Source organism: Hoplias malabaricus, chromosome Y (assembly GCF_029633855.1).
Source record: "Hoplias malabaricus isolate fHopMal1 chromosome Y, fHopMal1.hap1, whole genome shotgun sequence".
NCBI classification, from domain to species: domain Eukaryota; kingdom Metazoa; phylum Chordata; class Actinopteri; order Characiformes; family Erythrinidae; genus Hoplias; species Hoplias malabaricus.
In genome coordinates this window covers 55883513-55901051 of record NC_089820.1, presented here as the reverse complement: position 1 = coordinate 55901051, position 17539 = coordinate 55883513, and the positions used below count along the sequence as shown (strand labels likewise).

At 40.8% G+C, this 17539-nt stretch overlaps 2 protein-coding genes across 4 annotated transcripts; both read right to left on the bottom strand.

The window, feature by feature from the left end:
- Nucleotides 1–1280: 1280 nt before the first annotated feature.
- Nucleotides 1281–10469, bottom strand: LOC136678705 (carbonic anhydrase 7-like). The gene is made up of 7 exons (XM_066656809.1): nt 10285–10469; nt 8698–8895; nt 6519–6637; nt 6004–6099; nt 5776–5838; nt 5487–5642; nt 1281–3670 (listed from the first exon to the last, which is right to left on the bottom strand). Exons 1-7 carry the CDS (start codon nt 10319–10321, stop codon nt 3548–3550), a joined length of 792 nt encoding a protein of 263 aa, XP_066512906.1. The 5' UTR covers nt 10322–10469; the 3' UTR covers nt 1281–3547.
- A 4341-nt stretch (nt 10470–14810) lies between these two features.
- On the bottom strand, nt 14811–17242 carry LOC136678703 (uncharacterized). Of its 3 annotated transcripts, none has more exons than XM_066656807.1 (5): nt 17216–17242; nt 16694–16816; nt 15476–15896; nt 15045–15184; nt 14811–14962 (listed from the first exon to the last, which is right to left on the bottom strand). In XM_066656807.1, the coding sequence occupies exons 1-5, from the start codon at nt 17237–17239 to the stop codon at nt 14903–14905; spliced, it is 768 nt and encodes a 255-aa protein (XP_066512904.1). In that variant the 5' UTR covers nt 17240–17242; the 3' UTR covers nt 14811–14902. The 3 variants fall into 3 exon arrangements, with proteins under 3 accessions (XP_066512904.1, XP_066512905.1, XP_066512903.1); XM_066656808.1 differs by lacking the exon at nt 17216–17242 and adding an exon at nt 16962–17194; XM_066656806.1 differs by lacking the exon at nt 17216–17242 and having other exon boundaries at nt 16694–16950.
- Between the last annotated feature and the right edge of the window lie 297 nt (nt 17243–17539).

The following is a 17539-nucleotide window of genomic DNA, read 5'->3' as shown; positions in this document are numbered from 1 at the left end:
TGTTTCCCAGAGCCATGAAGTGTAGGGAAAAATATGTTTAAGGAATGTTCGTACAACTATTTGTTCTGACCAAGTAAGACACTGAGCGTTTACAGAGTAACAGCACTGACATTTACTGCTGCTTCTGTCAGTCCACAGGTGTGTTTTATTAATTTTAATCAATATTACACATAGGCTTTTTTAAAATTGTAATATTAATGCCGCTGTAGCACATATTTTGGGTCACCCATGTCACCTCAGTGCTTTTTCAAAAAGCATTATTCACACACTACATTGAGTTCTGAAATTCAAACACCCTCCTCACTTGAGTTTCAGTTTCTTGGAATCAATTTCAATCAATTCCCACTACAAGACCTGTTGAATTACTTCACTTAGACAAACATGCAGTTTGAAACTGGTTATTAAAATTGTTGCACGAGTCTGTGGAGGCTACAAGTTGTGGACTTTCCGTAAATTCTCACTTTACCACAAGGTGGCAGCAAATGCTAGATTTGCATGAAGCAACAGTTAAGAGCCTGGCCTCCACACAGTGGGCTTCATAAGCAGAAGAGTATTCACTTTCTCATCTCACAAAATAAATAAAAACCAAATGATCACAAAATTACAATATTTTTAGAAAATTGGGTTTAATTTGCTCCAGGATGAAGCTTTAGATCTCCAACTTTAGAAGGATGCAATATTATTGAATGCAGCACGGTGGCGCAGCAGGTAGTGTCGCAATCACACAGCTCCAGGGGCCTGTGGGTTCGATTCCTGCTCCGGGTGACTGTCTGTGAGAAGTGTGATGTGTTCTCTCTGTGTCTGTGTGGGTTTCCTCCGGGTGACTGTCTGTGAGGAGTGTGGTGTAATCTCTCTGTGTCTGCGTGGGTTTCCTCCGGGTGACTGTCTGTGAGGAGTGTGGTGTGATCTCTGTGTCTGCGTGGGTTTCCTCCAGGTGCTCTGGTTTCCTCCCAAAAACACACGTTGGTAGGTGGATTTGCGACTCAAAAGTGTCCGTGAATGTGTGTGTATGTGTGTGTGTTGCCCTGTGAAAGACTGGCGCCCCCTCCAGGGTGTATTCCCGCCTTGCGCCCAATGATTCCAGGTAGGCTCTGGACCCACCACGACCCTGAACTGGATAAGGGTTACAGATAATGAATGAATATTATTAACTTCAAATAAACATTACCTCAACAAAGACAGTCATTTAAAAATAGACAATTAGTTATTTTAATGCAATTTTAATTGAATTAACATTCTTCTTACATGTTATATAAAAATAATTAATATATTACATGCACAAATGCATCCATTATTTAAAAGTAGTCTTATATTGTGTTGCCACACAGTTAAATTGTTTAAGCTGCAATTCCGTAAATGAAAACACCCAGCACTGTGCATACACCTCAGCATCTAAAAAATATGTGTTTAACAATGGAGTAAGCCTTGTTCTAATTATAAAAATATACAAACAAACAATCAAGTGTAATTGTGTGTAAAAGAGCATGCAACTGCATTTGTGGACGAAACAATTCTAACAAATAGAACTAAACAAACCGTGCATTGTAATTATTGCATGAAAGGGTGTTTATTTTTTAGCCAAATCTAAATCTCTTTATTTACAGTTACCATCCAACACCTTTTAATCTAACGAAACCTTCATTAAACCAATTCAGTGGCTGCAGATTCAACTGAACAAATCCTTCAGTGAGTAGCGCGCAGAAACTACACCTGTATTCTTATGTAAACATTTCAATAACTTTTATAAAAAACATTGTTATTGTGCTTGTTATTTATGTCAATTCTACTGTTAAATATTTTATGTTTAATAAAACACATTGCATACATTTTCCTAACTGCTACAATATATAAACAGAACTGTATATTTGTGATAAACCTATAATGGATAAAACTGAAATAATGCCTGTGTTTACAAAAGCTTGGGCACCCCGTTCAAAATGCATAACATTATTTGTTTAACTTAACAATAGGAATAAATACAACTAATGTACCATGTGAATTAACATTTTGTGCAATGTGTTAAAGTCAGATGAACAATTTAAGGGCAGCTGTGGCAGCAGTGGCCTAGGGTTATAGAAGTGGACTTGGTGCCGTAAGGTCACCGATTTGTTCCCCACGACTGGCAGGAAAATTGTGGTGGGTGTTGGAGGATTGAAGGAACATCACCGTCCTTCTTCCTCAATCCACGGCTGAGGTGGCCTTGATTAAGGGAACTAACCCAAAACTGCTCCCAAAAGTGCTGGGGATGGCTGTCTGCTGCTCTGGATGTGTGCATGTTCACTGCCTTTTGTGCACTAACGTGTGTGTGGGTGGAGGGGTGTTCACTGCCATGGACGGGTTAAATACAGAAGACACTTTTCTTTGTACATAGTGCAATATTATTGGCAGAAGAATGCCATAAAGGGATCTAGAAACATGTTAATGAGAAAACCAACATGCAATTTTACAAGGGGTGCTCAAACTTTTGCCATTTTAGCAGACAGTATATATATAAACACAATATAAAATATATCTAGTGTTACCTGGTGGCCCAAAGCTGTAGTTTATTTGAAGATATACTTTAGAAATGTGGACCAAAATCTCTCAAATCTGCCTTAACAGTTAAAAACGTTCCTTTAAATGCCTGCAAATCTAAAAGCCACTTAAAAAGGGACCATTTCACATTAATTGCAGTGTATCTGGAGAGGTTTAACCATTTCACAACCACCAACAGCTCACCTATAAACAGTGCAAGCAACGAAGAGCAACTGTGTCTTCACACAACTCCAAATGACAACATTAACTCGATTAGTCAAGACATTCCTGTGAAACTCGATCCTGCTTCTGTGCATTTAAATCTGGTGCCCTGTACTTCTAAGAAGTGTGAGCCTGCAAAGGAGCAGTGTGAATAACTCCAGGGACAGATTAATAAAAGGCTGAGTGCAGGGGGCAGAACCTGACCTTTCTGAGCTCAGTGTAAATCTCAGGTCCAAGCTCAAACTGCAGGGCTCCGACTACTGTCCCTATAATTCAAGTCAGTAGCTGGAGCTATTCCAGTCCCAGTGTCAGGTTTGAGGGTTCTGAAGCATCTAAGGGTGGATCCCTCAGTTAAAGCCTGATCAAGATGGATTAGAGGGAATCTGCCAGAGCTCAGTGTCACTGTCAAATCACACAAAGCACTGGTGTCATTACTCAACACCCTTTAGCAAATGACTCAGAGGGGGATGATCATGGAGACAGTCACTCCAACAAAGCAAAACATTCTCCAAACATTTGAGACCCTACATTATCACAAGTCACCTACATTCAACAGAAACATTAGGGTATGCGAACATTGTCTTGGCTCGGCAAGTGACGAGAGTATCCTCAACCCGAGTGGCCCAACATAACTATTCATGCACAGCAATCACCTTCTCATAAATATCTTCTAATAAATATCACAGTGCTTATTGAAGTAGAGATGTTCTTTTTCAGAGTTTTGTCCAAAAACGTCTAAATTACAGAGGTCCCATTTGTTGACAGTTGATTCTAGACCCATGTCTCACCAGTGAACGGACTCAGGCTAAATTTACTTAAAGGAGGCTCGGACAGCCCTGCCCTTCAGCGGCTGAGGAGGGCGGAAGTTGTTCTCCATCCGTTTCCGCTCTTCTTCCTCTTCTCCATTAAAAAGAAGCATCCTGAACTTCCCCATCTACAGCCAGGTGAAAGATAGCACCCAGAGAACAAGAAAAGCATCAGAAAAGGCAAGGAATTAACAGTTTGGAAAAAATCTCTCCCTCTTCTTTTTTTAAACTGACATTAAAAAGTTGATACTATTAAATTTATAAGTTGTAGAGTAATACAGCCCACTAGATTAGACTCCAAAAGTCAATATAAAAGACTGACATCACTCATCACAAGAGGTATCTACAAACATATAGACTAAGAGCACTATTAGGAGGATGCTCTGCTCTTTAACAAGTTGCTGTGTTTGGTTAAAGTGTCCCAAACTGCTCTGTATCCTCTGGCCATAGGAGGCGAGCTCAGTAAAATGCCATCCCTAATACTCTTACGTAACACAGATCTTTACTGCCTGCCGAGCATCTCCACAGGTTTTCACAAGTATGAGAGTAAAGCCAGTGCACATCACTCATGCTAATCTGTAAAGGTTAAAGGATTTGAGACGCAGTCTGGAAACACAGGGACCCAGGAACAGGGCTTAGGCTACAGACACACACTAGATCTATACTGAAAACATGCATAGCATGGAGATGGGACACTCATCGATCATCAAAACAGATGAATATAGACCAGTTCCTCTTACACCACTGGGTCAGTTTAAAACTAGTGTGGCATTTAAAATCAGAGAATAATGTCACTACATTGATTTTGAAACAAAACCTCGGATTTTCACAAAGGTTACAGGAGCAGAACAATATTTAACTTTAATGTGAGGTTATAAAAGGTGTTTACTGGAGCACTCCTATTGGCCTTTAAGAAAAGTTTGCTAAAATGAATGGTGGTTGTAGCACTCAAGAATAGTAACCCTTGGGAACACACACACTAAATATATAAATAAATTACATTGTTAAAACACTAACTAGAAGAGCAGACTCATGAAATCTGCTCAAACAATGACTTCAACGTCGCATTAATACCAGGAACACTAAACAGAGCCAAATGCATGAATATAAACCCATTATCCATTGTCTGAGTACAGCCTCCACGTCTTGGTAGTCGCTGGAAATTTCCATAAACAAGAAAAACGACAACAAAATGTATTTACAGAGGTCGGTTTCCAGATGCGCCAACAGTGAATCACACGGAAACTTTCTGCCAATTCTAGAGGTTTCTCTAGAGAATTCATAACCATTTTAGTGCTTAATCACTAACACTTCCTGGTTAGCTCCAGAGGAACTGACTAATGTTGCTTGGCCTTTTTGCCTGGATACTACAGAGAATATTTATATATAAATAAATAAATAAAAAAAATCCTGATTGGGTAAGAGGTTTAAAAAGTGTGACACTTGTTTTCAGGTCAAATTTAACACTGAATATTACGGCAATACTTGTAAAATATGAACACAAAGCATGATGACTGTATTTAATAAAAATCTTAATCAGATCATAATCATCCAACCTTAAGTAAAACAACCCTTTCCTGAAAGAAGACAATGTGACTGAGTCAGAGGTGACGACATGATACTAGCTCAGAGAACGTGAAACCTGGCCACAAATACATGAAACAAAAATTGCACAACAGAGAGGTGATAAAGAATCTACACACAAAGGAGAGCACAAGACTGTAGTGTCTCTTACATTAACACAAAGTAGATTTACTGTGATAAAGATTTGTTCAATCATTTCTAAAAGTGACTAAATAACACACACACACACACACACCATGATATCTGATAACCAGTGGAAATTCACATCAATACCATTTTCTTACCACAGTTGTGTGTAAAATTGCTGTACTCAGGTGTAAATGAATAAAGGCCTGCAGGTGTGTGGAGTCAAAAACCCACCTGTTTCTCTGAGACTACAATAGGTTCAGCCAGAACGATCCACGTGACACTTTCATACAGGGGGGGAGTGGTCAGTGACCCGGGGTAGGTCCAGTAGTTCAGATTACGGGGCAAGAGGCACTTGGGGTTAAAGTCTCTGAAATCGGCAACAGTTCCCTTAAAAAAGTAAAAATAAATACATACACACACATACATTGTTTGTGTTATATATATGATATAGTAATCATCAAGGTCAAAGTGTTGTTTTTCAGGACGTTTAAAATGGTCACGTTAAGTACATAAAAATTACCTTGAATTTAACCATATACAGGGCATCTGTTATCGTATGTAGACCTCTGTGTTCATCTCCTGTCTGAATAACCACAGTACAACAACAAGTCATCGTCATGTGGCATAAAGGACATGAAGGACATGGCCATTGATGGAACAAAATGTTATGAATCTCACACAAGCAGTAAATCACTGAAGTTGAGTAAATTTTATTATGGACGTGAGAAAAGAGAAGAGGGGCTCCAACCTCCAGAAAGATGCCCAACACAGCCAAACCATCAGGAGCAGCAACGGCCTCTCCAAACGAACTGTAACGAGCAGCGTTCCAGTGTACGAGATGTAGCTGAAGGAACAGAGGAAGAGGGTTTAGAAAAGGCTCGCAAAATAGCAAAATCTGTCAGCTGGTGTAGGTTGTGATTTCAGATCCTGTTGATGACAGGAGAGTTTCATGACTCCTGTTTTATCAGCTCTCTCTATAATATTGGGCTTATTTATCTGCATGTAGAGGTAGTTACGAACAGTTAAATAATAAAGGAACCACAAATAAATAAATAAAAACAAATGAATCATTGTACTAGCGGAGTTTGAGCTCCCCACAGATGAACTGACTGGGCTTTTCTTGATGATTCATGAAGTTGTTCAGTTCTCTAGGAAAACTACCCATACTCATCATGATGCAACATGATCACAATACAAACAGCACTCAGTCACACTGCCCCCTCAAGCACCGAGGCTGTTTTTAGCTCCTGTCTGTGCTCTCACCTCCGATGCGTAGGTTTTCCCACTGACTGTGTGTTCAGAGCCGTGGCAGCCTTTCCCTCCCCAGTGAAAATGGAATTGTTTGAGTCGATACGCGCCTTCCAAGGGGCCCCCCTGGATCACTGTCACGACAGAAGGGAAGATCAGATGGCGATTAGATACTCAGAGCTCAGCAGATAAGGATGCAGGGCTCCTGCATGTCTAATGTACAACCTATAGTGTAACTCACCAGGTCAGAAATGGAAAGCTACTGGGATTGAGGGTCTCCCTGTTTATATTTATAACATGTAAAGCACTAAATGCTGCCCGCGTGCCTACAGTGTGGGATGAGCTGGAGTGGGTTTGGAGTCAAAACTAATTGTCCAACATGTAGTCAGAGGATAGGTTTTACAAACTACAACCACCAACTGACACTTTTAATATCAGAAGAAACGTTGGCTGAGGAAGTATACACATTTTTGACCAAATTAAAGACTACGTAAATGTGACAATTGGTCATTTTAGACAACATTCTGCTGACTAGCTGAGAATTAAGCAAAATAATAAGGTCTAAAAGGTCTTGTGTCCACTTCTCTGTCCAGTCTCTCCTTATAAAGTTTCACCTCTGGTATGGAAGTGTGTGTGTGTGTGCTTTCCTTCCTTATTGCTATTTGTTACATAACCAGAATTATAACTTTACCTGAAATACTGACACATGCAAAAAACTCAGCGCAATAATTACACCAGAGACATGTGGTCAGACGCTGGCAGAAGTGAAATTACATTGCGTCAGCTAAAATCATGATGTGGCAGTGGCATTGTGTTGTGTGTGTTGTGCGCTTTTTTTTTTTTTTTTTTTTTTTTTTTAAATAAAATCGAATATTTACTGCAGATAATTACCCTCTCAAAACAGACAAGCACTCAAATCTTAATTTATTCACTTAGTCCATTTTAAAAGATGTATTATTTTGGCGGCCAGTGCCGACTGCCCAGTAATCTGAATAAAAAAAAAACCTGCTGGCAAGAGGAAGTACTCTTATGTTTCAACCACAGGGAAGGCATCATTTACTGCACTGATGAAGCGTGCACTGCATCTATCTGTAATTCTATTTAAGAGAAAACGGTTATAAAATGTTATCTGGTTCACACTGGAATGACAATACAATTCAATTAATACTAATATATATATATATATATATATATATATATATATATATATATATATATATATATATATATTTATTTATTAAAGCATTAATTTAATTGTATTGTATATATATTTAAAAGGACAACACGTCTGATGTTCAGTATTATATCCTCCAAACTCTGCAGTTTCAAAGCATGCATCAAACAAATACATTATACAATCACTGGGAATCCCTGGAGCATCAGCTAGTCCTGACAGCTAACCTAGCTACTGATCTGTACGCTAGTAAATACATTCAAGCTATGACTAATATTACTCTTAACTCATGTTTATAAATAATAATAATAATAATAATAATAATAATAATAATAAACCCAGAAAGTAGAGGTTCAGTCTTCATACAGCAAGATTAAACAAGTCCAGAAGTCTACCTTAAAGCAGTTTGTTAAAGGATCCGTTCACCTTCAGTACACATCAGAATAGGAGTATTTACTACTGCAGTAACACTGTTAATTTTGACTAAAGTACGTCTTTAACAAGAAACATTTAACCTTTACCTCCACCTTCAATTTAAACTACATTATTTAATGTACACCATATGATGCCCTCTTTATTATCAGATTATTAAAATTAAAGCAGGGTGTAAGAGGATGCTGACATGGAAACTGCACTGACAGTTCCTCTAAAAACAAAAGAACTGTGTTTGTTTATAGTAAAATCCAGTCAAACTACCGCAAGCATTACCTCTTTTGTTTGTCCATATGAAAATCAGTTCTATGTAAAAATCCATGGGTCTAGTGCAGAAGCAATACTACATTTAACCCCAACGAATGTCATTCATTCAACCAGTCATTTCCCTAGTGTTCCGGGGAGTCAGTGCCTGTGGTGAGTTATGAGATGTTATCTTCACTACCATTAAAACCATCTCACCTTGACTCAAGGCTAAAAATAACCAGCTCTCACATACAGAGCTGGGGCAATCCTCTGGCTCTGCTCAACACTCTATTAAACGCCATAATGTTTCCTGAACAGAACACATGCCCTCATCCCACCAACCTGATCTGTCATCCGCGTCGTCAAACTCCACCACCACTGAGTGGCCGTTGTTGGAGATGTTGATGGAGGTGCAGTTGTCGTAGTTAAGAGAGATTGGCGGCAGCTTGCTGTCAAACTGCGCTTCTTCGGGAACGATGTTAATGGGGGACTGGCGGGGGCCCTCAGCGATAGGGTACTCTTTGTACCATGCAGAAGGACCTGCAGAGATAGTAGGAAAACGTGTTTGTCTAAACATGTCAATGGATATCAGTTATGAAATTGTAGCCGACGATCCATTGTTAACTGCAAACATGGCACTTTGTTTCTCAAGTATTTAAATACAAGACTCAGCTGACCACATTAGACACACATACACTGCTCTAGCTCAAATAAACAAACACTACTCACTGCTGCCCTCTACAGCTTCTACATCACAAGTTAGAAGTTTATTAGCTTTAATACCTGCAATAATGTAAAGATTATGGCAGGCCTAGTAGCAAGTCAGAAGAAAGTAATACCTTATTGTATAGTTAGTATTGTAATAGTTAACCCTTTAAACCACAGTCACTCTGAAGGTCTGATACTGTGCCCTGTGAGCTACTGTGTAACTCCTTTGTGTGTGCGAACAAACAGCACCAATAAAGTCCCCTATTCGGATTAAAACCTACAACAATCAGCCATAACATTACTACCACCACCATGTTTCTACACTCACCGTCCACAAGCACTTTGTAGTTCACAATTGCACTAGGTAGGTATTATTTTTTTTAACACAGGTTGGACTATCCTTTGTCTAGAAGTGACACTGAGTGGTTTAAAAACTCCTGCAGCACTGCTGTGTCTAATCCACTCGTACCACCACAACGCAGACCTGTAATGGACTAATATGGTCTAATAGTAGAACTATAAAGTGAAACTATGGACGGTGGAGATGATAAAATAGACAATAAGTGTAGAAACAAGGATTTGTGTGTGTGTGTGCGTGTGTGTACAAAGAAACATTTAGAAAATTGCCAGCTTTCAATACATTTTGTTTAAAAGACTTTTTGACTGGTCAGTTCACTACACATCAAACTCTGAGCAACATTTCACACAGCACCACAATGTAAGTAAAGAGGATTAATTAAACTCTCTTTGCAATTTCATAATCTCATTCATTGCACACTTTAGTGTTTTCTCTGCCTTAACCTCAACACAACTGAGTCCGCTCAGCAGTGAATCAGGAGCCCTGCAGAACAGACATGCTGGAGCAGGGACCTGGAAACACTGCTCAACAAATACTCTTTTAAAGAACCCAGCACCAAAGGCCAGTGGAGCAGTGGGTTCAGGTGCTGCTCATCTGAGACTAATGTAGCAACCTTGCCTTTGCCTTCTCAGGTTCAACCTGGCTCAAAGACAAACCCTGTTCAGGCTGTAGTTATTCCTGTAAGGACTCTCTAATCTCTCATTAACCTGAGAGTCATTTAAGAACTACAACACTGCCCTGAAGTTTCTCAAATGAATGAGTCCAACCTGGGCCACCTCAAATAAACTCACTCACATTTAAGAGCTCAGGCACCAGCTCATATGGATGTCTATAAGAGTCTAAAACAACTGGACACTGCTTACCATCGTCCTCCCCATATCCCCACTGATGGCCAGTCATGGCAGTGCCCAGGTGCTGGACAAAAGGCAGAAGGAAAGTACAGAGGAGTGGAAGAGACTCTCCTTCCTGGAGTGGCGGGAAGTGAATGAACACACTCACTTCTGGAGGTGTAGGAATTTCTAAAGCCAGGCTCCTCCAGCAGCAGTGGGAGGTGAAGCATGTCACCACTCCTCCTCCACAGCTGAATGAAGCAGAGGAGGCTGGGTTAGAGTTTAATTCCTCCCTCTCAATTGGATCCTTCAAGATTAGGGAGGGGTTAGTCAGCAGACTTTCCATGAGGACAGATGTCTTAAACTGAACTTTATACAGCTAACATTATATGAATCAAAACAGCATAACAGAAATAATTGAAAAATCTTTAGGTACATTAGTGTTTATATATATAAGTTTGGGCATCCCTGATCAAATTAAACTCTTGATTATATTAAAAATAAATCTGTTATTAATCAATAAATAAATAAAAATTTATTTCTGTTGATTATATTAATTATTATAATATAATAATCTTTGTTTGTATAACACCTTTCATACATAAATACAGATCTATGTGCTTTACAGAAATTGTTTAAACAAAAAATATGAAAGTGTAAACACTATTCTATACTCGCTAATGAGACATTTAAAAGCTTGGTTACTCTTTATTTGCTGAATGTAAACATTAGCGGAAAAAACATGAACAAGACAATAAAGGACCATGTGTGAATGGCTACAATATATAATTATTTCATTGTCTGAAACTACCTATTCACTTCAGGGTCGCGGTGGGTCCGGAGCCTACCTGGAATCACTAGGTGAAAGGCAGGAACACACCCTGGAGGGGGCGCCAGTCCTTCACAGGGTGACACACACTCACACGTTTACTAATACACTCACACCTACGGACACATTTGAGTCGACAATCCACCTACCAATGTGTGTTTTTGGACTGTGGGAGGAAACCAAAGCACCCGGAGGTAACCCACGCAGACACGTGGAGAACACACCACACTCCTCACAGACAGTCACCCGGAGGAAACCCACGCAGAAACGGGGAGAACACACCACACTCCTCACAGACAGTCACCCGGAGGAAACCCACGCAGAAACGGGGAGAACACACCACACTCCTCACAGACAGTCACCCGGAGGAAACCCACGCAGAAACGGGGAGAACACACCACACTCCTCACAGACAGTCACCAGGAGGAAACCCACACAGACACAGGGAGAACACACCACACTCCTCACAGACAGTCACCCGGAGAAAACCCACGCAAACAGGGATAACTCACTACACTCCTCACAGACAGTCACCAGGAGGAAACCCACGCAAACGCAAACAGGGAGAACACACTACACTCCTCACAGACAGTCACCCGGAGGAAACCCACGCGGACACAGGGAGGACACACCACACTCCTCACAGACATCACCCAGAGGAAACCCACGCAGACACAGGGAGAACACACCACACTCCTCACACACAGTCACCCGGAGGAAACCCATGCAGACACAGGGAGAACACACCACACTCCTCACAGACAGTCACCTGGAGGAAATCTATACAGACACAGTGAGAACACACCACACTCCTCACAGACAGTCACCCAGAGGAAACCCACACAGATACAGACAGAACACACCACACTCCTCACAGACAGTCACCCGGAGGAAACCCACACAGACACAGGAAGAACACACCACACTCCTCACAGACAGTCACCTGGAGGAAATCTATACAGACACAGGGAGAACACACCACACTCCTCACAGACAGTCACCCGGAGGAAACAAACACAGACACAGGAAGAACACACCACACTCCTCACACACAGTCACCCGGAGAAAACCCACGCAAACAGGGAGAACACACTACACTCCTCACAGACAGTCACCAGGAGGAAACCCACGCAGACACAGGGAGGACACACCACATTCCGCACAGACATCACCCAGAGAAAACCCACGCAAACAGGGAGAACACACTACACTCCTCACAGTCACCAGGAGGAAACCCACGCAGACACAGGGAGGACACACCACACTCTGCACAGACATCACCCAGAGGAAACCCACGCAGACACAGGGAGAACACACCACACTCCTCACACACAGTCACCCGGAGGAAACCCATGCAGACACAGGGAGAACACACCACACTCCTCACAGACAGTCACCCAGAGGAAACCCACACAGATACAGACAGAACACACCACACTCCTCACAGACAGTCACCCGGAGGAAACCCACACAGACACAGGAAGAACACACCACACTCCTCACAGACAGTCACCCGGAGCGGGACTCAAACCCACAACCTCCATGTCCCTGGAGCTATGTGACTGCACCACCGTCCCTAAAATATATTAATTTGCTGTAACTTTATGCTCAAATACCTGAATATCTACCATGGTATCACAGTCACACAGGGACAGTGTTGCAACCTCCTTCCTGCTCACATTGCAGCTAACCCTGTAATGTGTAATATTACGTTTCTCAGGGTGTAAATCACACTCACCTGTCTCAACTTTTATGATTCTTTATCTTTTTTTTTTTTTACACAAAAGGTGACAGTCACTTCTCTAAAATGATAGTTCAATTGGTCACTCATTCACTGTTATCTCAGCTCAGAGCAGTGGTCCTAAAATGTCAGTGTCAAGTCCCGTTTAGTCATAACCAGCTACACCTGGGAATTAAGCCTGTCACATTTTACATAACTGCCTGCTCACAATTATTTGAGATGACAACAATTATTTCCACATTTTTGTGGATTTCACTTCAAATAAACAGACTGTAATATGAAGGCATCTTGAGTTTCAAAAGTGGACTTTTGTTATAATGTTTAACCAGGTGGTAGAACGTTTTAAGGCCCTTTTTATGTGCTAGGTATGTAGCTAATCCTAGGTTTTTAGGCATGCTAGCAGAACAACTGCCTATTTCTTTCATATTCTCTACCTCTTCAGAGAAACATGTATGCCACGCTTGACTCTGTAACTCTAGATGTTTTCACATAACTTTACATAAACAAAGTTTCAATATCATGTATTCCAGGAACAGTATGTGTAAGCACGTAGGGAGCACGTTAGCTAACGCTAATACTCAATTCATTCATGTAGAGCGGCTTCATCCTCATCAGTGTAGCAGTTTTCTGGAGCTGCAGAAACACTCAGGGGAAACCCACATAGACACAGAGATAATACACTAAATTCCTCACAATGACCAAAGGAGGATCGAACCCCGGACCCTGAGGCCCTGGAGCTGTGTGGCAGCAACAAAACCTGTCCTAAATGTATTATATTATATGCACAAAGTAATTCATACACAAAAGTCCAACCTTTGCGAATAAAAAAATGGCAAAGAAAAAACTTTCTTTCTGAATACAAGTGTCCACTCTTTTAAAAGTAAATTTAAAGCAGTCCAAATTGAAACCCCATTAGTCACAGTGTCACTGATAATTTCCACCTGAGCGCAGAATTCTTCAGAATTTGGCAAGGAACCCATTCATAAATTATCAATGTCTGTAACACTAGTTAAACCAGGCTGAAAAAGAGTACAAAGAGCAGGTAGTACACACTGTTCCCTGGTGTAAATCACGCGTGAAAGCAAAAACAGGAAGCTATTATATATATATAAATATGAAAAGGTTTGTGTAACCTTAGGTTTTACAAGTGTTTGCAAACAATCCTGGGAAATGTTGGAAGCTGCCACAGATCCCGTGCTGGGCTTGATGACAATTTGTTCTTATTTTCAGTAAAGTTGTCTTGACCGAGTCACATCTTTTCAGACCCACAACAGGCTTTTTTTTTTTTTTAAAGTGGCTAGAAAGACCAAACCTTTAGGAGATATTTTCATTGTAATCTCTGACTTTTGCACAGCATTGTACAATACAGTGTGCTTTAGATAAAGCAAGATACTTACAATATCTGTTTGATTTGCTCAAAGGTTCTGAGATCAAACTGACTGTTAAAATTGCAGGATGAGATTTCTCTGCTGGATGGTTTACGGGGACTAAACAGAAGCTCTGCAATTACACACAAAATTGATGACATCACATGGTCTCAATATCTCACAGCAGACAGTCTTTCTGCTGGAGTGTGCAGTAATTTGCAAAATCTGCTGATCACTATTATAAAGGCAGAGTGACTGTCTGGTTGTTCCACAATGTCATAACTTAGGGCGCCATCTAGTGGCAGATTAAAGTCTTCATGATGCTGCATCACAAACAGCAAGCCTACTCCTGTTTAATGCCACATGGTTGAACAGAACGTGTAAATTTGGAATTTCACTCATGGTGCAAAATGTCTGAATAAATAAATGATAGACTTCCGTACCCCTGGCGCCTATCATCAACACTGTAAACAAATCAGATGCTAAGTTTCTCTGAAATGGTGCAATTTGTCAGTTGAATTACACAGAAATGAAGAAAACTGGTCAAGTCTTGGTCAAGAATCAATAAAGAGTCATTATAAAACATGACTTAAACAAACCATTTTATTTAACATATCTTCTCGTTAACATTTTACGGTGTGCTTCGTAACTCATCCACTGTAGCTCCTCTGAAGTGCTGTCATGTGAAAGTCCAACACTGATGTTTAATGCATATTATAAACCATCTGTAGCAGCAGTCCCTTCTGTGTTTCCTAGCAATATAAAATCAAGGCCCTGCAAAAAAACAAAAGAAGTGTATTATCTCAAAACTTGCAAAAATCATGCACTGCACACTTTGTAATTACTGGGTGTTTACCTTCCAGTGATGTGGTCTGTCCTTTAATGGGTTTTGTCTGAGGTCGAGTTTTATAAGCCTGCTGAACCCAAGGATTAGCTCATCCTCCAGTGAAGTAATGCTGTTAAACTTCATAAGCAGGACTCGAAGGTTCTCCATTTCTGGAATGCAGATTGAATAAAGCCTGATAAAACTAAATCACCAGCAAGCACAATTAATGCATTCTCTGAGGCATATTAAAAGATTGGAAATATTACAGTGCTATGCTCAACAATATTACACTGACCAACAAATTCAATGCTACTTGAAGGCCAGAATGTCCCTTTAACACATTCTTGATCTCATGCCTGCTGTTCTCATAGATAATAACCCGTTTTCCCCCACATTTTTTGATAAACACATGGTCTACGCTGACACTAATATGTAGGCTATGCATTGGAGATATGACTAACCTGTGAGTGCTTTGGGAATATGTTGAAAGCCATTCTTATTAAAACTGATGAAAACTAGTGACTGTAAATTATTAAAATCCTCTGGAACATCCTGTAGTTTATTATCAGCCAAATTCAACCACTGTAGACCTCTGAGGTTTCCAAGCTGTGGTGGCAAGTTTGTGATTGCATTATTATTTAGACCGAGCTTCTGCAGCTTGGCGAGTTTTCCAATAGATGGAGGTATGGAGACAAGGCCGCAGTCTATGGCCCAGAGCTCTCTGAGTTCTCGCAGCTCTCCCAAGACCTCTGGAAGCACTGATAAAGGATTGCGACTCACTCCCAGGTAGATCAGGTGTTTCAGAGACCCCATGGCAGAAGGAAGCATAGTAAGCTGGTTTCCGTCCAGGACCAGCTCCTGAAGCCTTTCAAGCTGCAGAATCTGCAAAGGTTTATTGGGTCATAGGCAAATATGGGCCAAGAATCACACAGCACAATAATAAGAGGAGAAATATATAAACTTTTTTCTCACTGACATTATGAGGTACCACTTTACAATACTTTTATAAAGCGCTGACAATGATTGTAAATTTATTTTGCTGAAGGCATTTAATCCAGGGGTGGCACAGTTTCAGGGATTGCCGCCCAGTTTAAGGGTCTCAGGGTCTTCTTCGCTTCAAGTCACTGTTTGTGATATGCTTAGTGTGTTCTTATGGTGCCGGAATGGGTTTCCTCCCACAATCTGAAAACACATGTTGGAAAGTAGTACCCGGACTGGTGCCCTCTCCAGGGTGTGCTCCTGCCTTGTGCCCAGTGATACCAGTTAGGCTCCAGACCCACCATGATCCTGATGAGGATGGCGTGTTTACAGTAAAAAAACGGATTAAACTGTAAACACTTTAAAACCAAACTATAGCACTAGTTATAGAATGGATGACAGAGACATATTTCTTACTAAATATAGAACTCATATTATGCTCTACCTTTGAACTTCAGTGCTTATTTACCTTCTTTATCAGTCACCATTATACCCCTCATCAGATATTCATTAGAAAGGTAGCATATCTAAACACACGACCTATTTTATGATGTTCTATTTGGTTTAAGTAAGAGGTAACGTGTTTATAACCTTATTAATACTTTCACACCGCTTAGAACAACTAATGTTATTGTAAAGTGGGACTTAAAATGGTTTATTCACTAACAGACTTCATGTTTTGTTCAGCAGCAGTATCCTACCTCGTCAGGGGGGAGAATGAGGCGGTTGTCATTCACAAAAAGTCTCTTTAAATGTTTTAGTTCAGAAAGTCGCGGCGGCAGGACGACCAGACCACGGTGGCTAATGTTTAACGCCTCGTGCTGCTGTATAAGACATTCTCCAATTATTTCATCTGCATTCATTTAGTCATAAAAACGAAAACAATGTAGCTAACTAGTTATTTATGCTAGCAAATGGACGATAGTGGACTCGGCACAATGCAGCGGTGAGTTGTAGGAGCGGTGTTACCATGGCGACAGCCGCGTAGCTTCCGTCCCCGTTTGTTTACACCTGCTCACTTTTCTGAATACTGGTGAAATAGCTAGCGCTTGAAGCTAGCAAATTTCACCATGGGTTAAAAGTTGGCCTCCAGTTCATATGCCCTTCAGGGTCAGTGGTGGGAGAAGGACGGGGTAAACATAAGGCCAATTTGACCAGGCGTCCTGAAAACATACATTTTCACTAAGTTATGACAACCGCTACTGCCATACTGGGCTGCTCACATTTATCCGATACAGTAACCCCATCTGTCCGTGTACAAACCCACACAAAGTCAGAGCCCACCTTATTACCCAGCTAGCCCATGGTCAACCTGGGCTGCGCTGACCTAGAAGAATATGGTCGGTTTAAGGATGTCTAATTTTAGTAATGTTTGCACATACTGATTTAATTTAATTTAATTTAATTAATTTAATGTATTTTAAGAACAAATTCAGGTTGAAATGAAGCACACTGTTATATAGAAGTATCCCCTCGGATGACCTGAGCTGGCTTGTATGCGCAGTGCGCAGAGTTGAGCTCCTCTTTGCTCGGCCAATGCCCCGCCC